The sequence below is a fragment of the Amaranthus tricolor genome, chromosome 17 (genome assembly GCF_026212465.1).
Source record: "Amaranthus tricolor cultivar Red isolate AtriRed21 chromosome 17, ASM2621246v1, whole genome shotgun sequence".
Lineage (NCBI taxonomy): Eukaryota > Viridiplantae > Streptophyta > Magnoliopsida > Caryophyllales > Amaranthaceae > Amaranthus > Amaranthus tricolor.
The window spans coordinates 16,252,207-16,277,554 of NC_080063.1; the positions used below are offsets into that span (position 1 = coordinate 16,252,207).

General features: G+C 32.7%; 2 protein-coding genes and 1 non-coding gene across 4 annotated transcripts; all 3 read left to right on the forward strand.

Moving 5' to 3' along the window:
* Positions 1–839: 839 nt before the first annotated feature.
* Positions 840–9,780, forward strand: LOC130804673 (probable glycosyltransferase At5g25310). The gene is made up of 4 exons (XM_057669200.1): positions 840–1,214; positions 2,106–2,257; positions 8,084–8,435; positions 8,855–9,780. Exons 1-4 carry the CDS (start codon positions 954–956, stop codon positions 9,518–9,520), a joined length of 1,431 nt encoding a protein of 476 aa, XP_057525183.1. The 5' UTR covers positions 840–953; the 3' UTR covers positions 9,521–9,780.
* Positions 9,781–12,520: 2,740 nt separating this feature from the next.
* On the forward strand, positions 12,521–12,601 carry TRNAL-AAG (transfer RNA leucine (anticodon AAG)). Its single transcript has one exon. It is a non-coding gene; the product is annotated as a tRNA-Leu (tRNA).
* Positions 12,602–13,629: 1,028 nt separating this feature from the next.
* LOC130804300 (ankyrin repeat-containing protein At5g02620-like) lies at positions 13,630–23,876 on the forward strand. Of its 2 annotated transcripts, none has more exons than XM_057668688.1 (5): positions 13,630–14,317; positions 15,166–15,315; positions 15,566–15,658; positions 16,183–16,793; positions 23,090–23,876. In XM_057668688.1, exons 1-5 carry the CDS (start codon positions 13,804–13,806, stop codon positions 23,714–23,716), a joined length of 1,995 nt encoding a protein of 664 aa, XP_057524671.1. In that variant the 5' UTR covers positions 13,630–13,803; the 3' UTR covers positions 23,717–23,876. The 2 variants fall into 2 exon arrangements, with proteins under 2 accessions (XP_057524671.1, XP_057524669.1); XM_057668686.1 differs by having other exon boundaries at positions 13,632–14,317; positions 16,147–16,793.
* Positions 23,877–25,348: the final 1,472 nt, after the last annotated feature.

The window sequence follows — 25,348 nt, forward strand, 5'->3', positions numbered from 1 at the left end:
CTTGGGGCAAAATATTGTTTTCTCATTGAGTTATTTTACTGTACTTAGTTATAATTTTAACAAAAAATATAGTTTTATAAAAATTACTAATATATAGGCGTACAACCAACAACAATCATAATAAAAATAAATAATAATAGTATCTTTTATTGAAACTTTAAAAAAGTACTATGAATAATAGAAATTAGAAAGAAAAATTACTATTTAATCATGCTAATTTTAGAGGATCGGCTTTTATTTAACTTTCTCAATTGGAGCTAATATCGTCTTCTCTAGGAAAAATTCAAAGTTCAGCAATTACCACCTCGCCCCTCCTTTTACATCTATTACAAAAATCTGAATAAAAAATCTTTAACTACTATAATATCCATTAATTTAAAGTTAAATGAATAATTAATCAATACTCCCTCTATTTTAATGATGTATTATATCAATAAAAGATTATTCTAATAAATTTACCACAAATCTATACTTAGACATGATCCACATTATCTCTTTATAACCCCTTTACAAACTTAATTTCTATGTACATCTAATGCGAATTTTTATTTTTTTTCAAAAAAACTTCTAATTTATTGTCCAATAGTTTTTTTCAATTTATTTAATTTATATTTCCAATTTGCTCGGACCAAATGTTAATAAAGTAAATTTTGACAATTACCACAAACTCCAAATAAATCAAAATTTAATAATATCCATAATTCAAAAAATTAAGTGAAATGAAAATTACTTGAATTTGATTTTTAAAAAAGTTGTTAGAAATTTACAAAGAAGTGCAAAAATAGACTTTGGATCAACCAAAAAGTCCTTAAAAAATAGATCATATTCCTTGTCCCTAATCCCTTACTTTACTGGAGTACAAAATACTCAAATTCTTTCCTTCATCACTTTAAATACTCATTCTGCTATGTTGTACTCCAAATTTTAGAGAGAGAAATTAGAAGTAGACAACAATGGAGAAATGGCAGAGGATTTGGATTTCGTTATCATCAACGATTACTGTTACATTGATTATCACTTTCTTCATTGTTACGCTATTCTTCTGTGGTAGTCGTGTGAGAGTTTTTTATACTAGCTTTGATCTTGATCATAGCAGTTCTAAGCTTCGTCAGCTCTCTTTCCCTGTCGCTCAACTTCGGAGTTTGTCGATATTTTCTGATTCTTCCGGTGTGATTCTTTCTACGAACTCTTCAGCGCATCGCAGCTTATTTCCGGTTAATTCTCTCTCTGTTTTTATCAAAATTGCTGTCATTAGGTTTTTAATTTAAATGTGGAAGTGAAAGTTTTACTGTGCATTTTGAGAGACTGAATTCTGCTTTTGAATTGTTATATTTGAATTTTCGTTTTCTCTTACTAGTTTCTTCTTGAGTCATTAGTGTAATCGATGCTGTATTTAACTAGTTCGGAAATACTTTCTAATTCCAAATCGGATTTTACTGTAAAAAATTGAAGTTTAATTCTAATATTAGTATGAGTTTCAGAATTTTCAGTATTATTTTTATTGAAAGCTGATACTCTATTCCATTTCTACGTTCATATTTACCAGTTAGAGCTGAATATACTCTGTTCTGCGGTTAATGCAACTGCCTGTTCATTCAACTGAAAGAGAATTGATGGCTTATTTTAGTCAGAAACTTGAATTGAATTTCTGTATTTCTATCTTCATCGAGAACTTCTGGATTACAATGTTTTTGATGCTCTGTTCATCAGTTTCAGAAATCCACAATTTCGAGATACGCTAACGAAAGATTCCACTATTAATTTTGATTGAATTATTGGAATTTATATTAGGCTTAACAGATCATTCTCTCTCTCATATTGTTCGTGTGATTCAACAGCAATTTAGTTTTCACAGCTACAATAACTCTTCAATTTCCAAAAGATTAAACACAAATTTAATAATGCTAAGAAAATTTAGAATTTTAAAATTTGACGCGCAGAAATTGAATTTGTTAGCTGGCAATTTTCAATCGCCATAGTTGTTGTTTAGGCGCTCATTTTTCATTGTTCCTTTTCAAAACAACGCTTTCTTTTAATTTTCTAATTCTTAATTTATATTTGTAGTAATATATTTGAGGTTTTGGAATATTGTTATGGAATGGCAGAGGAAAAGAAAGGAAGGAGGGGTAGAGGAAGGATTAGCGAGAGCTAGAGCAGCAATTCAGAAAGCAAAAGGTTGGAATAGAAGAAACGACTCTGTGTTTATGAATGCTTCAGATCCCACCTTCATCTACCGTAAGCCCCGCGCTTTTTATCGGTAAATTTCTTAGATTCTCCCTCTTTCTAATTAGCAGGATTTGGTGCAATGCTCATTGCATTTGTTTTAATTAATTGCATCTATCATTAATTGGCAGTTATTGTTGTGTTTTTTACTAGAATTTAGGATCGAGTAGGATGCCTCATGAAAACATGGTGAACTGGTGATTATTAGAATTAATGATATCATGTTAATGCTACACTTTTTTAGTGATGATATTTTTTACTCGAAAGAAAAGAAAATTATCAAATTTATTAAAAAGTATTAATTCAAGACTATCATGCTCTAAATCACTTTTTAAAAAAGAACGGAGTAATCTACTTCCCTCCTACTAACCCCATATATTACATTTACATTTCAGGATTTTAATTCCAAATGTTAGACAAGCAAAAACATTAGCCAAACGGTATTAATCTTTAAATTTTAATTGAAAAGGAAATACAATTTTTTTTTAATTACCGCCATCAAAATATCAAAGTCTACAACATTTAACCTAAAATTGCGACTACGAAAATGGTCGGAATTTTCTAATGTTAGAAAATTATCAAATTTATTAAAAAGTATTAATTCAAGACTATCATGCTCTAAATCGCTTTTTAAAAAAGAACGGAGTAATCTACTTCCCTCCTACTAACCCCATATATTACATTTACATTTCAGGATTTTAATTCCAAATGTTAGACAAGCAAAAACATTAGCCAAACGGTATTAATCTTTAAATTTTAATTGAGAAGGAAATACAATTTTTTTTTAATTACCGCCATCAAAATATCAAAGTCTACAACATTTAACCTAAAATTGCGACTACGAAAATGGTCGGAATTTTCTAATTTGGCTTGAATGATGTGGACTTTGATATTTTGGTAGTTGCGATTCACAAAAAATAAATATTTTGAAAAAAAACTAAACTTTAAAGCTGTAATTTTCAAACTATTCATTATTATATTTTATTTTAATATTAATTTTCAATTTTTAATTTATTACTTCATATTTTATTGTAAATTAGTTTTTTTTGAAAGAAAATTGTGAAATAGTTTTACTAATTATTTGTTTTATTTATTTTAAATACAATATGTTTAATTATTTTTTAAAATTCAGTCCTTATTAAATTGATTAATTATTAAATTTATTTTTAAATTTTAATCAATTTTTTTATCGATTGATTTTTAACTTTTTCTTAATTAGTTTAAAACTTATTATAAATCAATTTACCATCAGTTTCCTAATGGTTAAGAGAGTTTCCTTTCATATATAAATAAAATTATTAAATAATTTTAAATAGTTAAATTAAAAAATGAAACCTAGCCCATCCTTTCGCGCCGTCATCCAAGCTCACCCCTCCCCGTTGTAGCCCCTCCAACTCCGCCCGACCCCTAGCCCTACCAGCCCCAGCCTCATTCCTTTTCTATATAGTATTACCCATTTCCCCTTTCAAAGAAGTTGTTGCTGGAAACCGTCAATGAAACTCTTTTAGATGCCAATGCCATCATATATTCATATCGATATAGCCGGAGTTCTTTGCTGAAATTGAACTGAGTTCTAGGAAATTTTCATTAACTGTCTCCAGCAACAAATTCTTCAAAAGGAGAAATAGGAAGGGGGTGGGGGCCGTGGGGCTGGGTTGGTGGGGCTGCGGTGGGGAGGGGAGGGCTGAGCAGGTAGGGAGGGGGTGAGCTTGGATGACGGCAACGGAAGGGATGTGCTAGATTTTATTTTTTAATTTAACTTTATCTTATGTTTTTCAATGATTTATTTATTTATCAATACTTGCATGAGAAGAATTATTAGTTAATTTAATAGTGGATAGATTTTTTTTTTTGTAAAAAAAGGTTTGATTGTCATTGAACTATTTAAGGTGTAATTTTTATTTTTGTCTGTTGAGATTCTATAGTTTACTTTTGAAAAAAATAATTTTCATATTATTTAATAATATTAATTAAAAAAAAATTTATAATAAAAATATAATTATGATTAAATTGATCGTAAAATTTGATTTGTAACAAAAATAAAAAATTAGTATGTGGAAAATGTAAAATAAATCGATAAAAAATTGATTTAAAATTCTAATTTAAAAATCTGATTTAAATTTTTTAAAAAATCTAATAATTTGTCAATTCAAAAAAATGGAACTTCAAAAAATTAATTATTTAAATATTGTATTTAGAAAAACTAAAATAAAAAATTATTAATTAAAAAATAATTTAAAAAATGACAATACTACCTTTATTTTTTCTAAATAGCTACACTTCTTATTTTTAAGTGAGTTTTTTGGAAGAAAATGTAGCTATTTAAAAATAGAGGATAGTAATAAATTAAAAATTGGTATCGAAAAAAAAAAAAAATAAAAATTTAAAACTAATTTTAAAACAAAGGAAAAATTGACAATAATCCAACCTTTTTGCTCATCCGCTGTGCATAATTCAACCTTTATTATTTTCTAATAATCCAACATTTGCTCTTAGTTCGCCGTGAATAATCTAACTTTTATTTTAGTTTGCTAGTAGCATACTCTATTATCACCTATTATTAGTAATACGGCATGTTGTGGGCAAATTTATCCCAAACGTTGAGTTATTAGAAAATAATTCCAAGATGAAATTATTCACAACGGATAAGTAAAAGATTGGATTATTAAGGTCAATTTTTTCAAAATTAAATATAATAAATAGACAATAACTTAAAAGAAAAGGCATATGTGCAAGTGCAACCATGTGTAACGTCACATTAGAAAATTGCTCATGACTCACGTCAATATGTAAATCTTTTATTCTGTTTACCAAGATGTAACAATTAACAACATTTTAGATGAAACTATTGTTGAAGTTCAACTTGATGAATGAAATAATTAAAGTACAATTTAATAAATTTTGATGACCAATAATTGTTTCCATCTTAAAAAAATTTTCAATAAATAATGAGACCATTTTAATAAAAAATTTGTATTAAAAAAACTATTTAGTTACAAGTAAAAAAATTTATTGGATAATAAACTTATGTTTAAAGTTTTGTCTATGAATGAAAGAATTAAAGTACAACTTAAGGAACTTTAGGGACCAATAGTTCATCCTTTCTAAAGCAATTTTTCCTAAATTTACTATCATAGTACTTTTCTTCGGTCATAAGTATATTTAACTTAAATTTTTCTATATTTTACATTAAAATATGATGGCTTAGTGATTAAGAGTATAACTCTCAAACAAAAGGTTGGATGTTCAAATCTTGATTTTTTATTTGGATAATAATTTTGGCTCTCTATAATTTACAACTCAAGATCCGCTTAATTATATAACCTTTAAGGCTCTAACTCACAATTATATAGATTTCCACCATTACACCAATCTAATATTGATTATCCATAGTCATACTACTTTAGAAAAATTATCAGAAACTATCGAATATATAAGGAGGTTTGTATGAAAGTGACTAATATTTTTTTTTTCAAACTAGATCATAATATATTTTTCATAATAAAATTACCACTTAACAAAATCTATCCTTTGACCTAACTCTTGCTTTGACTAGACATGTGGATTTCACATGACCTATTAATGTTGTCTTTACCATCTATGCATTTCCTGCATTTGTCTTTACCAGCACACTATAGTCTACAGCCAAACTCAACAATTGATGCTTGTGTTTGGGGTCTTCAATCTTGGCATCTTGGGCCAATCTGCCACCTGCCGCTTCCAATAGTCCAATTATGATTTATGATCACAAGCACAAATTTTTTTCCTTAATATGGAACACCTACACTTCAATTGAAAACACATCATACCAGTGACCTCTCCACTAATAAAAGTAGTAATATGTCTGATTCATGACATGTCCTGTATATGACACTGTGTAGTGCATGTCATTATGTCGATGACTTTGCGCTACTCAGGACCATACTTGCGCCTATATTTGGAGAAACTTATGATATGCTAGCTTTCACTAGTGCGTGCCGTGTCTTTTGTTTTTCTTGAGTTGAGTGCGTATACAAAACGAGTGAAAAAGCTTAGCTAAAAACTTTTACCAAGAGTTCTTTGCTTAGAAGCCACCAATGCTATGCTATCATGCATCCTAACTGTTTTATGACCTCGTACAAGACTCTTCTAAACGCATGGGTTTTTGTACGGAAACCCCATACATTCAAATAGGCACAAATAATTATTTTACATATATACACTCAATTGTTTCTTTTAAAGGTGCATTTTGTTATGATCACATTCCTAAGATATGATTTCTATACCGATTTTGTGCTTTGCTATTATTATTAATAATGATATAAAAATTTTACCATGAAGAGCATTGTGCCATTGTCTATGGTACGGTGGTCAACCATTAAATTCCATTTTTCTTGATTTTTTTACCAACTCATGATCAAAAAAATCATTTTTACCTCATACGGGATCAAAACAACTAGTATGGATGTCCAATTAAAGAGAATAAAAAATTATGAATTTTAGTATCTTTTAATATATAATAATTTTAAATTACCATTTTTTAATAGAAAGACAATGTACCATATGGTTTGCTATTAATGGCTGATACTAATGAATTAAGAACTTTCTTTAAAGTATAAGTAGGAATGATACTAATGAATTAAGAAACTTAAAAGGTAAAAGATAATACTACTTCCTATTCAGCCTAAATGTCCTATTTGATTTTTGGCACTATTCACTTATCACTCTTAATTTGTATTTTACTCTTAATCTATAAGTTAAAACATAGTCATGTGGGATCTTGTTTAATTCGTCTCAATACAAGGATTATTAATATCAACTTTTTATAATTTTTAATTAAGAATAATTTAAGATATTAAGGATTAAAATGTTATCTCGACAAGTGTGAAAAGTCAAATGGGACATTTAAGCTGAATAGGAGGGAGTATAAAATTATAAATCACAATAAAGTGGTAAAAAATTTTATTTGCTTTAAGACGATTTTTTTACAAGTATTTGTGTGCCATAACAACAAAGTGAAATATTTTTAATTAGTAGTCTAGTATAGTTTTTGTTATTGCCTTACTGCAATATTTTACTCTAGTCCATATAGAGCGAACTAAGATCCTATCTATTATTTATTATTTAAAAAGTAATGATTAGTCCATTACCTAATCTAAAATTGAAATTGATAGATGGGGAAAAACAAGGATGATTTTGGAATTTTGTTTTTCATACAATAAAAATAGGTGTCAAAAACTATAATGTTGTACTTATATGTTTAGACGCCATTTAGAAATCTAGAATTGACCCAAATTAAGTGTTTCACAAATCAATACAATTCAATTTTGGTTTTTAGTCAATTTCATCATTATTTTAAAAGTAGGTAAAATTGAAAATTTGATAATGATTTTTCAAACCTTATCATTTTCAAATTCTTCCTTCATCATTTCTTAATTGAGAGGGTCTCATGTGTATGTCATTTTAGCAACACATCTTATTACCAACATTTCCCGGACCAAGAGGATAGGGTGTATCTTTCTATTCATATCATATAAGATAGTAACCATCAATATGCGCAAGTTCGTTAAAAAAAAACCTATACAATAATGAAAGTTGTCATGTATCTATGATCTTATAGTACTACTGCTAGCAATGACAATCATTATTAAGTCACAACTGAGCTGATTGGCATTTCAAATATTATTAATATTTTTAGAATACAATATAAAGAATACACTGAGAGTTCCTGAGTAAACTCCACTACCTATAGACGCTCTTTATGTATATGCATATTCAATCATGAAGCTTGCTGATCATAACTCATAACTCATACAAGTATATAATTATAAACTACTACTGCAAAAAGTGATATAATATGATGATATGCAACCCATTTCAGAAGCTACCTAGAAATGGAAAGAAGATTGAGAGTATATGTGTATAATGAGGGTGATCTACCAATTGTACATGACGGACCATGTAAGGACATCTACACAATTGAAGGGAGGTTTATCCACGAGATTGAGAATGGAGCAATGCGATTTAGAACAAGAGATCCCAACCAAGCTCATGTTTACTTCATGCCTTTCAGTGTTACATGGATGGTCAAGTACCTTTACAAGCCTATGTCCTACAATCACACCCCTCTTAAGCATTTTGTCTCGGATTATGTCAATGTTATATCTACCAAATATCCCTACTGGAATCTCACTCAAGGGGCTGATCACTTTATGCTGTCTTGTCATGATTGGGTACCTCCCTTTCTCTTTGAAATTCATTCGCAGGATCTTATGCATTGACCATATCTGTTTTGATATTGTAAATCTGGTAATCTATGATCATATAAACTCACAATAAACTGAAAATTGAAAGCATCTACTCCGACTTTAAGTATATACTATGTTACTAAGACTTGGATACTTGTGTCCGACTTTAAGTATCCAACCTGGCTATTTTGTGAATATATTTCATGATTTTGGTTCAAAATAAAGTGTTCTATAGTCATATAACTATGTCAGAGTGTCAAAGATCTATTCGGGTATTTGAGAACAAACAAAAAGTAACACAGGATAGCAAATTAAATACTTGTTCCATAGCTGTAAACTTAATTAAAGAAACTATGAACTCAAAAGGTTTACAAATTGATCAAATAATTGTGTCTTTGCTGCAGGGACCTCATGCCTCAAGTGGAAACTCAAACCTCTACAAGAAATCCATGAGAGTTCTATGCAATGCAAACTCCTCTGAGGGATTCAACCCACAAAAGGATATAAGCTTACCTGAAATCCACCTTTATGACGGAAACATATCTCCAAAACTCCTCTCCATACCACCACAAACAACCCCTCGTCCATACTTAGCCTTCTTTGCTGGTGGTCTTCACGGCCCAATTAGGCCCATTCTCCTTAGCCACTGGAAAGGCAAAGATCCAGACCTTCAAGTCTATGAATACCTACCAAAGGACTTAGATTACTACACTTTGATGCTTCAGTCCAAATTCTGCCTTTGCCCTAGTGGTCATGAAGTTGCTAGTCCAAGAATAGTTGAAGCCATTTATGCAGAATGTGTGCCTGTTATTCTGTCTAAGAACTATGTTTTGCCCTTCAGTGATGTTTTAAGATGGGAAGCGTTTTCGATACAGGTTGATGTTGAAGATATTCCAAAGCTAAAACAGATTTTAAGAGCTGTTTCTGAGGAGCATTACAATAAGCTTATTCAAGGAATTAGAGCTGTTAGACAGCATTTTGTTCTCAACAAACCTGCAAAAAGGTTTGATGTTTTTCATATGATTTTGCACTCCGTTTGGCTCAGAAGACTAAATTTGCAACTCAAGTAGTTATATAGTATAGGATACTGTAATTTTTTTTTTATTTTTTGTTAATATCATATATATAGTTACATTTAATCAACAGGAAATATTATACCAACTTACTAGTTCAATACTCCATTAAAATCATGTAAAAATTGCATTTTCTGTTCGTTTGTAGAGAGTTTAGAAGAGAGGGAAATTCTGTTGTGATTTTCTGTTCCAAATATTGTAAATTCAGCAATGACAGAGAATTAAGAAAGTTATATACAAACTTAAAAACAGTTCGAATTTGGGGATTAAAGTATGTTATATATGTACAAGTAGGCCTATATTTATTTTTCTAAAAAATAGATGGAAAATTAACCAATTAACACGAGAATGTAACCCACGACCCAAAACTTAATTTCATTATACATATAATCATACAACAAAAATAAGGAATCAATAAACAATTTAAGTATTATTAGAATTATAATTTTTAAAAAGTTTAAGAATTGATTTATACAAGTATAATAATATCTCAATTTTCTTAGAAACATAAAAATGAATAATACTCTATTTTATTAACCAAAAGTAGTTCTGATTTTGTAACCAACACAAAAAATAAAACATGTAACATATCTCTTTTAACATGGACAATTCAAAGGAACTCTTCAACTTAGTAAATGCAAGTTTTTGGATGTAAACTCTATAAATATCCCAACTATCTTATTAAATTCATAAAAATTATTCACAAAATCATCATCAATAACTAAAATCACATAATCATATATAAAATGGCTAGCTCAAAAGTCCAAGCCAAGTCAGCAAGCCTAATCCTAATGGTCATGATCATGGTTACACTTGTACCCCCAGCCTCACTAGCCTTAGATTGTGGGCAATTAGTATTAAGTTTGATGCCATCCCTTGGTTATTCGATCCCGGTTCAATGCTGTGGTACGGTTAAGAAGCTAGCTGGCTCGGCCAATACCACACTGCTCGCCGAGAAGTTTGTACGTGTCTTAAACCGGCTGCTAAGAACTTGGGCATTAACTATGAGTAAGCTAATAAGCTTCCTTGTGGGTGCAATGTTGACTACAAAAATCAACTTTGGTCCTAATATTTATTGCTCCAAGTATGCAATTTAATTTACTTCCTGGTCGCCACGAATTTGTTACCTATATTATTTTAGTCTGTCTCATATGATTTACTAGAATATTTTTTTTATGTCACCTATATATATATATATATATATATATATATATATATATATATATATATATATATATATATATATATATATATATATATATATATATATATATATATATATATATATATATATATATACCACTTTATACCTTTATTTGGTGAGCAAACTTAGAGTGATAGAAGAGTTGTCATACAATTGTCTTGGTTTTGTTAAAGATTAACTCACTCGAGTAAGTCTTGTATAATGAAATTGTCTCATCATGAAATCTGCCCATGTAATTAGTCTATTTATCAAATTGTAATCACTTTAAGATTATAAGTGATTGATCACTTTAAGATAATAATTATATATTACGCCAGTCTAATAGAAATGACATGAGTGAGTCCATTGAAAAATTTGTGTTTCAATTTTAGTTGTGTTTCTATGTTTTCTTCTTTCGTCTTCACGTACCATAATTGATAATCACGTTATTTTATCTATATATTTGTTTATTTATTATAGTATTATAATTATTTTACAAATCAATAAAATAAGTTATTTTTATTATAGAAAAATCAAAAACTAAGAGTCTAATATTTGCGTTGTTGATTTGCAAGGTGCAGTAAATTAAGCAGAAGAAAGAGATAGACACGATGACAAAACTAGATGAATATTGACTAATGAATTATATGAATAAATTTGAAATTAAGGACTTTTCCTTTATTTTTTACGTGACAATAATAACTGTTAATAACCCTTTCTAAGTTTCTATGTATATATTTGCAAAATAATGTCATACATAATTACATATACACTTAAATAATTAACTTAATAAAGAAAAAAGTTACGTAATTTAACTCACAATTTTTTTGACAGAGCATTTTTTTCACTTTTCTTAATTAAGTTGGGTAGAAGAGTTGATAAATATAATTGGACCTAATTACCAACTATCAAAAATGAAAACATGTCAATTTGGATTGTAAAACAAAAATTTCATTAAGAGGCATGAGCTTAGAGCTTGTTTGGGTTGCATGAATGCTAAGCAACAAAAAAAATACTCCCTCTCTCCCGACAAAGAAAAAATTGGTGTTTTTAAGAAAAAGGTGGATAAAGGTAATAAACGAAGAGAGAAAATGAATTTATGGATAAAATTAAAAGAGAATAAAAAAGAATTGGTGCAAATTAAGTGGAACGGACCAAAATGAAAAATACTGCAAATCCAATGGGATAGAGAGAGTATACTATCATAGTTGTTAAAGGATTCATCACTACTCTATCTAAAATCCGTTAGAGACTTAGAGTAAATATCACCTTTTTCAAATAAAGTATTGAGATCGATTTTCACCCAATTTTTCACTTCCCTCAACCAACCATAAAATTAAAAAGTAATTAAAAAAACTACTCACTTTGTTTTTTTAATCATAAATAATCCTCAGTAAAATGGTAACACAGCTCCACGAAATTCAAGCTTTAATTAAATTTGATATTTAACACTACCCATATGTCACCACTATATATTCATCAAGAAAAAAAACCAACTTGAATGAGTTTTATTCATCATCAGTAATCTTTCTTTTAAAATTAATAATAAAAGTGGGTTATAAAAAGGTTCTAAATATCAAATAGATGACTTGTAATTTTCATATTATTTTGACCTTTAATATTTTTAGTTATGAATAAACAAAAATTAAAAAAAATTTATATATCAAACTATTGTTTGATAATTTGATAAATAGTAGTACCATACAAATATAGTCAAAACAAAACATAAGTCTTCAAAATATGAAATTCAAAAAAGTACTATAAATAGCTCCCTATTCCTATAACAAATAGGAAACGAAATACATCCCCCAAATGTTGAGATGGCCGAGTTGGTCTAAGGCGCCAGATTAAGGTTCTGGTCCGAAAGGGCGTGGGTTCAAATCCCACTCTCAACATTATTTTTTTAAATTTTTTTTAGGGTTTCTGGCATACTGTAATTCTTTATCCTCTGTTTATTAAATGAGATTATGCAACGAGAATGGATTAATTTCATTGGGATGATGGACAAAATGAAAAATAAACTTGCCCATCACAATTACTCCATATAAAATTAGGTCTGAATTAATAAAATAATCATAATACAACCTGTATATATTAATTAATTATCAGTGTTGTTAAATTTAATTAATTAGTTATGATTTTGTGATGGTACTAAAATTATGTTCTTTGTATCATTATTTGATGGTGGAACAAGTTCTTGCTTATGGTTGAAGATGTAGGAGCAATGTCACCAACTCCTTGTTCAATAACTATATGACATTGTCGATAAACCAAATCAACTAAAAGCTTAAACTGATGCTTAAAACCCATGATATGTTATTCACTGATAAATGTATCTACTGGATCATTTTGAAATCAAGATTAGGGTGTTGGCGCTTAACTTGTGAGGCTCAGGAAACGATAATGTTTGATTTTTTCCATATCGATGAATTAAAGACGGTGTACACACTTTATAACTCATTGGAGTCTTTCCTCCAATTGCCATATAGTTTTGGGATGGTATCTTCTTGTCTTATTAAGTGTGTGCACCTTATATTTGTCCGATCATATGTTTTGTGCTGATTGTATGTAGCATATATTCTCTTAACATTATCTTTCAAATAATCCTACAGAAACAATAGTATTAGTTATATTCCAAAATTGTTGGACAAGAGTAGAATATTAGTCATCTACTTTGATCTCCACTTGAAAATGTTTAGTTCCTATGATTGTGCACAAAATGTGGCCATTGGTGGATCAATTTGTTGAATAATCAGAGTTGATGTACTGTCTAAATACTTTGATTCCTTATAACAACTATATTAGCACTTCTTTTGCTTTCCATAAAGGGATCAAATTCGCGGCGAATTTCCAATAAGTAACAACACTTCATTATTCCAATCTAGTCAACTAGCCCCCACATGAACAGGATTTAAAGGGGTCAGAAATACGCAACAGTACCCTTGTTAATGATAATAAAGAGGTTGTTCTGATCAACAATAATGAACATTTTGTTGTCAATGTGTCTTATCGTTCCTATATATTACTACGACTAGGGTGTAATCGAGTTGTGACTTTTCATCGCCTCTTCCAAACAAACCACTAAGACTTAGTTATAATGGAGATCAATCTCGAGACAAGGCTAAACAAGGCGTTTTGCGAAAATAGAGACGATGAGGTTATTAGGCTTTGCAGTATGACAGCAGAGGGTGCACTACTTAAGTGCAGTGTGCACAATCACACAGTGCTTCATGTAGCATGTTACTCGAAAAAATTTCAGTTGGCGAATCAACTTATCGAACAATTACCCGAAAATATGCTCTGTGAGCTGCCTTATCGGACGAACAATTGGGGTTGCACCATACTACATGATGCATCCACATCCAACAAAGGTCTAGACCTTGTAAGGAAGTTGCTTCAGATAGCACCTCAGCTGCTGCACGCTCGAAACAACTGGGGCGAGACTGCTGTGTTTCAAACTTCCCGTTATGGAAAGTGGAAGAATTTCGAGTTTCTGGCAGGGGAAGTTGATAAGTTTTGTGAAGTACATAAAGAAGTTGATCATCTTCAGTTTTTCCAAAGAGATGATAAGACCACAATTCTTCATATGGCTATTCTTGCAGGAAATTATGGTGAGGTTTTTATAAGAAAGAAGGGGTGGAGTAGCAGACTAAGATGGTTGGTTACATTTTGTGCATTTTTTATTTACTTGTTTGTTATAACTAAAGGTGTTCAACGATCGAGGGTGTTGGGTTACATTTTAATGGGTTATCAGCGGGTTAGGTCAATATAGGTCAATTTATTAGTGGGTTTTAGTGTAAAGGGTCGGGTCGGGCCGGGCCGGATAATTATAGGAGTTGATTTTGGAAAAAACATTTACCACTTTTTTTATATTTTTATGCTTCCTTCGTTCTGATGTACTCGCCACATTATACTTTGTAGCACTATTCATCTTTCAAGCTTCTTTTATATATTGCGGCTAATGTGTAAAAAAAATAGTCAAATGGGACCTTGTTTAAATCATTTAATCGCATACTTTTATAATATTAAATTTTTATAATGTTTAGTTAAATGTAATTTAAGATATAAATGATCGAAGCTACGCATTTGATTGCGTAAAAATTAAAATGTAGTAAATATAATGGAACAGAGGAAGTATGATATTATTATATACATAGGTAGGTCGATCCAACGGACTATAAAGTAGAATAAAAAATATTTTATAAACTTTTAGAAAAGGGGCCAAAGTGGGTTGGATCTAAACGGGCTTTAACCTGCCCCAGCCCGTTTAACATTTGACATGACCCGGCCCATTTAAATTTTGACCCGACCCGGCCAATGGAACACCTCTAGTTATAACTAATAAGGATAAGGTTGTGTAAATATGAACACTAAATCCCGCTTAGGTGGGAATCACTAAATGACATTTGGCAATAGAAATTTTTTTGATTATCTTTTATTACCCACTTGTAATTTGCAGATATAGCGCTTACAATAGCAAGGAAGTATCCACATTTATTTGGTGTACGAGCTCAAGATCGGATGACTGCCCTTCAATTACTTGCATGTAGTCCTACAGCTTTTAAATCCGGAACTAAATTGGGGTTTTTAAGAGAGCTTGTCTACTCAAGTATGTAATGTTGCCATTTTTAGTTGCTCTTGTTTTAGTACGTCTTCTTGGAAGTACAGAGATTTCAACTTACGCATTAAATATTCCATTTGAAATATTGACGGGTGGATGAGATTTCAACTCATGATTCGTCAAATTGAATTCTAATACAATATCAAGGAACCAACTCAACCAAAAATTTAACCTGATATCAAAACGTTATCAAATTTGTTGTTTGGACTTAAAATGCATAGATGTTCATTTTCTTCAGGTGTTTCTGCTGATGACCAACAGATCTTGGAAAACGAAGGGGCGAAGGCAAATAGCATCATCCATAAAGCTCTTACATTCATATTAGACACTGGTAACCAACAAGTACACTATGCTGATACAATTCAATACGTGTTTGGAGTAGGGATGTTCGATGGGCCGGATAAGTGTTGGTCCGGGCTTAAGTAAATATGAGTCAGGTTGGATAAGGACCCTTTAAACATAATATGGGCTTTAAATGGGCCGAGCTTTCAAAGCCCGGCCCAACCCAGCCCATTTTTATTACTATAAATTATTTTAACCCGTATTTATCAATTTATAACAATTAAATTATCATTAACAATAATTAAATTGAAAAAAATATAAATAATCTCCATCAACATTGTCATTTATAATATTAAATTATACATTAATTATGTTATTTACAAAGGCTCTTTTCCGACCCTTATTAAGCCTTTTTATAGACTGCTTCATTTTAATTATAGTAGAGCCTGTTTTCGGCCCTTCTTATTTTCAGCCCGTCCCATTAAACACCCCTAGTCTTGAGTTTGGGCTACTAGTTACTTGTGTTTGACTGCAAAGGTACACCTTGCTGCATATTACCCTTGATGGAAGAAGTTCGGATGATGAAAAAGCGTCATGAGAATGCACTAAAGCTTGCTAAGATTTTGATCGAGTCTGACACTTCATGGAAAGACACATACAAGCCATGTGCGGAGGTAATACCTGTTATAATCGACACGAATACCATATCAAGTCACAAGTTCGGAGAAGAGGGTTGGTCGAGTAGGACACAAAAAGAAACCAAGGGTGATAGTTTGAGTGATAGAAAGTCTTCAGTAAACAATCTCTACCCGCAAGTGGAAGATGACATAGAAAGCTCGAAAACGAGTCATAGTATGTTAGACAATGATGAGACTCCATTGCATTTGGCAGTTAAGAAAGGTTGTATCGAGATTGTTGATGAAATACTTGACGTTTTCCCTCAAGCAGTGGGCTATCTAAACCATGTTCGACAAAACTTGTTTCATGTAGCGATAAAACATCGAAATTTAAGTATTTTCAAGCTTGTAGACAGAGGATTTCCTCTTGTTAGGGGACACTTAAGAGATACTGATGATGAGGGTAACTCTATCCTACACATGGTTGGATCTGCAAGGGAGGTTCTTGTTGATGGGAAGTTGAAAAGTCCTGTTCTTCAATTGTCTGAAGACTTGCTTCTGTTGGAGGTATGCTCTGCCTCTTTAGTAATACTGGTCTCGTATGGTTGTTTGGCAACTAGCTGATGAATATGGGTTGTTGCTTGTTGGTTGGTTCAATTTGCTTATATCGATTTCCAACATTTTTAACATTTTTAACTCGCCTGTCCCTTTTAACTTTGCAAAATTTTCTTATATGAATACATATCTAGTGTTTTCTTTTAACTCTCATCCACATATTTTTACTATCTCCTAAAACTATCCACCCAATTTCAATATCTCAATGACTTAATTTTTTATCATTTCATAATTTTGCAAATTCACAGAGACATACGGAATATCTATTAATCCAATTATATAAGCTAGTTGTTAAAGAGATATTGGTAAAATTAGTTGTTAGCTGGTGAGAATAAGTGAGTAGTGATAAAAGCTACTTAAGTCACTTTTTTATGTTTTGGTTTAAAGGTTAGCTTTTCAGATAGTTCAAAATCCATTTACCATATATTTTTTAACAGGTCTACCAATTAACAAGTTAAAAGCTAAACATAAAAGTTATTTGTCAATCACACCATTACCAAAAAACCATTATTATATTTTGTTGGAAATACTTCACATGCAAGAATAATCCCACATTATTTAATTAGTAGGTTTTGGCCTTGTATATTACTATTTGATGGGTAATCCTCCTAATACCATATGCTTTTGGGAAAGATCAAACTTCATCAAGTATATATGCAAGTAACGCTCATTACCCATGGGTTAGTGGGCCCAAGCCCACAGGTGCCCCGTAGGTGTGTCCACACAAGTGTGCCCATGGGGGTGATCATAGATTTGGTTAGGGGTCGTTTGGATTGAGTGTAAATATTTAAGGGTAAATAAAAGTCAAAGCAGGAAAACAAAGTTAATTAGATAGAAGTTTAAGGGAATTTGATTGTTAGAAAGGTGGAAGAATTAGTTAGAAGATAATGAAAATGGATAAAATAACAATTATTTCTCTCATATTAGGGGTATAAGTTTACCCTAGGGGAGGGTGGGAGAATACTTTTACTGCAAATTAAATGAGAAAATTCATCATCCTTTTTTATTCATTTTTTTTACTTTGCTCTCATTCTACATCTTTCACAAATATTTCAATTACTTCATTTGCACCTTCACTTACCTTTATTTCACTAGGTTGACTTTTTTTACCCCTTAAATATTTATACTCAATCTAAGCGACCCCTTATAGGAATTGATCACTGTAAGAATGACTCGATTGCCTTTCTCATTAATGATAATGTCAATATATACAAGCTTGTTACTATATTTTAGGAAATTGAATATTTCCTAATATTCTACATAATCACAAAGATTATACAAAATAATGCAAGAAATCAAAGAGATATTATTCTAGGATATTCTAAGATATTCTAAATAATTCTAATATTCTAATACACCCCCGCAGTCGAATCGGGCGGTTTGAAGACGCTGAGACTGGAACGAAAATCATCAAATAATATTTGAGTAAGGCCTTTGGTGAAAATGTCAGCAATCTGATAACGAGATGGAACATGAAGTACTCGAACATCACCACGTTTAACTTTTTCTCGAACAAAATGAATGTCGATCTCAATATGCTTAGTGCGCTGATGATGGACCGGATTACCAGCTAAATAAATGGCACTAATATTGTCGCAATAGACAAGGGTGGCTGTGTTAATAGGACAGTGCAGCTCAAGAAGTAAATTGCGAATCCAGCAAGTTTCAGAAACAACATTAGCAACACCACGATATTCAGCTTCAGTACTGGATTTGGAAACAGTAGGTTGTCGTTTAGCTGACCAAGAAATTAAGTTATCACCTAGAAAAACACAGTAACCAGAAGTTGAGCGTCGAGTGTCAGGACAGCCACCCCAATCAGCATCAGTATAAGACAAAAGAGTTGAAATATGAGAACGATGTAACTGCAGACCATAGGGAAGAGTACCCTTGACATAGCGAAGAATGCGGTGAATAGCAGCCATATGTTCAGTGCGAGGATCATGCATATAGAGGCAAACTTGCTGCACAGCATATGAAATATCTGGGCGAGTGAAAGTAAGATACTGTAAAGCTCCAGCTAGGCTACGATACAAGGTAGGATCTTCACAAGGAGAACCAGCATTAGCACAAAGTTTGCCGGAGGTAGCAACAGGAGTAGCAACAGGATTACATTGAGACATGCCAGCCTTTTCAAGAATTTCAGAGGCATACCTTTGTTGAGAGAGAAAGAGGCCAGTAGAAGTACGAGTAACAGCAATACCCAAGAAATAATTAAGAGGACTCAAATCCTTCATGGCAAATTCAGAGCTAAGTTTGGACATAATGGACTCACGAAGAGAATCTGAGGATGCTGTGAGAATAATATCGTCCACATATAATAGTAGATAAGCAATATCAGAGCCATGACAATAAACGAACAAGGAATTATCAGAAATGCTGTTAGAAAAGCCAATAGTAGTTGCAAAAGTAGCAAACCGATGATACCAAGCACGAGGAGCCTGTTTGAGGCCATAAAGAGACTTACGAAGAAGACAAACATGATCAGGACGAGTAGAATCACGAAAACCCATAGGCTGATGCATGTAAACAGTCTCAGTTAAATGACCATGTAAAAATGCATTCTTAACATCAAGCTGATGAATAGACCAAGATCTGGAAAGAGCAATACTTAAAACAATGCGAATAGAAGCAGGTTTCACAACCGGACTAAAGGTTTCATCACAATCAATGCCTTCCCTTTGAGATTTACCATCACCAACAAGACGCGCTTTATAGCGCTCAAAAGAGCCATCGGACTTGGTCTTGACACGAAATACCCATAAAGATCGAATGATATTAGCATTAGGAGGACGCGGCACCAAATCCCAAGTATGATTTTCAATTAAAGCATCAAACTCTTCTTTCATTGCTAATTTCCAGTTTGGGTCACGAAGGGCATGTAGAGGAGATGTAGGTAAAGGTGAAAAAGAAACAGATAAAGCTTGAGAGTAGTATTTGGGATTGGGTTTGAAAATACCATGTTTACTCCTCGTAGTTATACCGGTGGATGAAGAAGGAGGAGGGGAGTTGATTGGGCTGCGTGAGGCAGGCCCAATAGAAAAGGAGGAGGAAGAAGGGGGCTGTTGGACTGGGCTGCGTGAGGCAGGCCCAGTTGAGGGGAGGGAGGAGGAGGTGTACGGGATTGGGTTGGGGGGTTCTGGATTTCGGCTGGCTAGGAGGGATTGAATTGGGGCTGGCCCAATAGCAATGGGAGAAGAAGGAGGGGATTGAAGGTAGACTGGGCTGCGTGAGGCAGGCCCAGTAAGGGAGAGGGAGGATGGAGATTGAAGATTGGTATGTGGGCCTGACAGAGAAGGAGACCCAGTAGTTGAAGAGGGCTGACAGAGAGGAGGTCCAGTAGGGGATGAAGAGATAAGAGGGGATTGGAGGGGTACTGGGCCGCGTGAGGCAGGCCCAGTAGGAGGGGGAGAAGTAGGAAAGGGAGATAGATGAGTTGGGCTCAGAGAAGAAGCAGGCCCAGAAGGTGGTGTATGGGCTGTTTTGAGCAAATGAAGGGGATTATTAACATCTAAAAATTGGTAGTTTGGAGAAGATGAGGAAGGTGTTTTAGCAAACGGAAAAATGGTCTCATCAAAAAGAACATGCCGAGATATAATGATTTTACGGGATGAGAGATCATAGCACTTGTAACCCCTATGAGAAGAGGGATATCCTAAAAAGACACATGGAGCGGATCGAGGTTGAAGTTTGTGAATGGTAGTAGAAGGAAAAAGGGGAAAACATAGACACCCAAAAACCCGTAGATGAGTATATGTAGGAGACTTACGGTATAGAATATGAGTGGGAGTAAGATTACCAAGAAGTTTAGAAGGAAGAATGTTGAGGAGATAAGTGGCCGTGTTTAAGGCGTGAGGCCAAAAAGACGGAGGAAGAGAGGCATGACACAAAAGAGTGCGAATGATATTATTTATGGATCGAATTTTTCGTTCGGATTTGCCATTTTGGGATGATGTGTAAGGACAAGAAAAACGAAGTGAAATGCCTCGACTAGTGCAAAATTGACGAAACATATTATTGTCAAATTCACCCCGTTATCGCATTGGAAAGATTTTATATTAAGCTCAAATTGGGTGTTAATAAAAGTATGAAAATTCACAAACACATCATAAACTTGAGATTTGCGATATAACGGAAAAGTCCACAAAAAATTAGTATAATTATCAAGAAAAAGAACATAATATTTATATCCCGATGGACTAGAGATAGGAGATGTCCATAAATCACTATGAATAATATCAAAAGGTTTAGAACTCATAGCCATAGAATTAACAAAAGGTAATTGGATGTGTTTCCCTAAAGGACAAGAATGACAAACAAAATGAGGATCTTTATTACATTTAATTAAACTAGAGGAATACAAAGAATTTAAAACCGCATTGCCCGGATGTCCTAAACGGGAATGCCAAATACTAGAGGAAAAAACGGAAAAAGCTGATGATATTGAGGATGAAGGAGTAGCTCCATGTGCGGATGGAAAAGGATAAAGATCACCCGTGCTATTAGATCTCAGGACGATGCTCCCCGTGGCCAAATCCTTCACAGAAAAGCCAAAAGGATCAAATTCAACGGAAACCATATTATCATGAGTGAATTTTCGAACGGAAATGAGATTTTTAATAAGTTTAGGTGCATGTAAGACATTTTTGAGGGAAAGAGATTTTTGGGAAAAAGGAAAAGAAACATGCCCGTGACCAAGAACTGGAATTAAATTACCATTACCGACGACAATAGCATTATTAAATTGATGCTTTAAAGGAAAATAAGGAAAAAGAGTACCTTGAGAACGAGCCATGTGGGATGTGGCACCGGTATCCATATAAAATTGCTCATCCGGAGTAGATAAAGAAAGAGTGTTCATTGCATGATCGATGTCCGTAGGAATAAAATTTGAAGAATTATTAGTCCCGGTGTGATAGCTTTGTGCCGGACGTGGCCCAAGAACACCATCAGAATATCCATTGTTTGTAAATTGAGGAGCCCAAGGTGTAGTTGGAAAGGGGGCAGCAGGCTGGGCCCAAGTATGTCCAGCCCAAGAAGGTCTCCCATAATAAGAAGAAGGAGGAGAAGGACTTGGGCCAGAATAGTGTATGTTGGGCCGAAATGAATTGGAAGCAGTAGGCCTTGTATGGGGTTGCTGCCAGCGTCCATACCCACTGGTGGAGCCATGGTGGCTGCCACGGTGGGTCCGGCCACCACGGTGGTGAGAAGGGCCGCGGTTAATAAATGGAGTGGAATTTTCAGAAAAAGTACCTTTGTTTGAAGCAAGAAGAGCCGAATCTTGAGCGGGAGAAGTATGCTTATGATTAGATCGTTCTTCCAATTCCAACATAGAACGAAGAGTATCAAATGAGGGAATAGGATTCATATGTTGAACCAAAGACCGAAAAGTTTTATACTCCGAAGGTAACCCATGAAGAACTTGAAGAGCCAAGCGATTGTCGGTGATGGAAGTACCAAGATTATTAAGAGAAGTGGCAATACTTTCAATTTCATTGCAATAAGACTTGACATTGGAAAAGGTGGATAAAGAAATGTCATTAAATTGAGATTAAAGATGAAGGATTCGGGATGTCTTATTATTTTGAACATTGTTCTCAAGACGAGTCCAAGCATCAAAGGCACAATCATCGGGACGAACTATAGTTTGAAGAAGAGAGGGATTAATAGACCCATAAATCCATGTTCTAACAATGTCATCAAGACGTTGCCAATCGGAATCTTTAGGAACTAACACTTTAGAAGAGTCATCGGGAAGAATATGAGATTCCACAAGGTGAGCACGACAATGAAGCTTGAATAAAGTGATCCAAGTATGAAAATTGGAACCATCTTCATTAAGTTGAATGGGAATACTTGTTTTAATGTTAGTAATCAAAGTAGCGGGATGAATTTTGGTGGGAGAGGCCATGAAGAAGAAAGGTGAAAGAAAAGAAGGAAGAAGAGAAAGACAAGGAGATAGAAAAGGGAGTCGGGATCAAAAAACCGAAGCTTCTGATACCATGTAAGAATGACTCGGTTGCCTTTCTCATTAATGATAATGTCAATATATACAAGATTGTTACTATATTTTAGGAAATTGAATATTTCCTAATATTCTACATAATCACAAAGATTATACAAAATAATGCAAGAAATCAAAGAGATATTATTCTAGGATATTCTAAGATATTCTAAATAATTCTAATATTCTAATATTCACCAATATGTAACTGATCTTTGTGATTTATACTTCATTTCTTATGCAGTACTTGAAAAAGTTATGTCCTAGTTGCTTGGTTAATCACCGGAATAATCAAATGCTAACTGCTGATGAACTATTTGCTCTGAACAATGAAACACTTCGTACTGAGGCAAAGGAATGGCTAAAGAGAACCGCAGAACACTGCACCGTCGTTATTGTTCTTGTCGCTACTGTCGCCTTTGCTGCTGCTTACACGATACCAGGAGGCCCGAATCAACAAACTGGTGTTCCGCTCCTCCTTGGACAGCCTTTCTTCTTAGTCTTTACCATGACAGATGTGCTTTCTCTGGGGTTTGCTTTGACTGCTGTCGTCATATTTTTGTCGATCCTCACATCGTCTTATCAGTTAAAGGACTTCAAAAGGTCTCTTCCGCAGAAATTATTGTTGGGTTTTTCGCTTCTGTTTTTATCTGTATCGATGATGATGGTTGCGTTTGCAGCGACTGTTATACTCATGATAAATAACAGAGAACATTGGACTAAGATCGCGGTTTATGCTGTCGCTTTTTTTCCTGTTTGTATCTTTGTGCTGTCTTATATTCCTCTTTACATTGAGCTTGCTAATACTTTTCAGTATTGGGTTAAAAAGATCGGTAATTCCCTCCCTCGACTCGCCTGTGGTAGAAGCTAAGGCCTGCTTGGAGCATTATCTGATTTTGATCTGCAGCCTGCAGGTTTTAAGCATTGGATAGGGCTTCTTGTGTCACTATTCTGTTTGTGCCATAAGATTTGTAAGCATAATGTGTATAAACATGCATTGTTTGTAATAAAGATATGAACCTTTTTTGAGATTGAAGCTTGTTGTGTGATTCTAGCTAGTGTCTTGTACTTTGTTACCTGCTATGGTGGACTTACGAAGGAGCTTGGCGTTGCCATTGTTAGGCCGCGATAATCTGTCATATAATCACCCTGTGGACCTATTCGTGTGGGCAAACTCACTGGTCACCCGTAGGCTTGGACTTATAGTCAATATTGGCATATAATCAGGGAAATAGTGGGTTTGTGTGCCTAAACCTATAAGTCAACAAATAATAATAATAATAATAATAATTAAAAAAAACTCCTAGACTAGCCTGATGGGCTATCAATAATTCTTATGTTGAGATGTGGTTGAAAGGTGGTCCGATTTGAATTATTGATATTTGTATTTGCAGACTTATAACTTTTTTTAAGTAGACTTTTAACTCTTTATATTATTATATTTAGTTTAGTTTTTAAGTAAAAAAGATTTATTCTTGTGAGAGATATTTTCTCGATGAGATGACATTAAAAATAAAAGGCCCATATATTAATAATTTGAATTATTAAACTATTTAATTATATATAAGACGAATTTTATAGTATAACCTTCTTATATAATAATTTGTGTTAAAAAAAAGTGAAACACCTTTTTCTGTTGATTGATTATGGATCTATTAAAATATTAAAAGTACTGCTAAGTGCTCACCGGCCCATCAAACACATATATTAAGTTAGTTTTCAGGTTGGGTCTAATGCATGCTATTTTTTCTGTATTAATTATGCACAAATTTTCAAAAATCTCATGTCTTATAGTAATTAAATTACAGTTTTAAATTGATCATTTATTATTTATAATTTTAAAGTGATTACTTATAATTTTTAAATATTCAATTAGAGAAATGGGTTAACTATATAGATTCATCTTATAATGAGACGTCTACAAAAGTTGCTGACAAATATTTTTTTAAAACAGTCTAACAATAAAATAATTATAAATTAGGTAAATACTAAATAGCTCAACTAAAATTCTAACATTTTTAGATGTTAAAATTAACACTTTGGGTATTAAACATCTACTTTAGTTGTTAAAAAGAATCACCTTAAACTTGTCTCATCATGAGATGATTTAATATAAGAATTGTTCAATATAACTTTGAAAAAATTATCGTGAATAATACAACCTTTTATTAATTTTCTTATAATAATACCAAATTTTGATTAAAAATACCAAAATGGTCAAAATTCAATATTTTAACATAAACCTACAAACTTTAATACTTTGATCATTAGTAGGTATAATTCAAAAAAATACACATTAAAACTTAGAAACGAGTTAAAGCCAGCTAAAACACCAACATGTAAACGAAGGACTTCAAAATCAATGTTGTATGACGTTGTTTTTCCATAAAGAGGCTCACAGATTAGTCATGCCACCTATTGGAACCTTTTTCTTTCAACACAATGATGTTATGAAAAGAAACAAAAAAAGGCACCATTCATATATATAATAACCATCCAATCT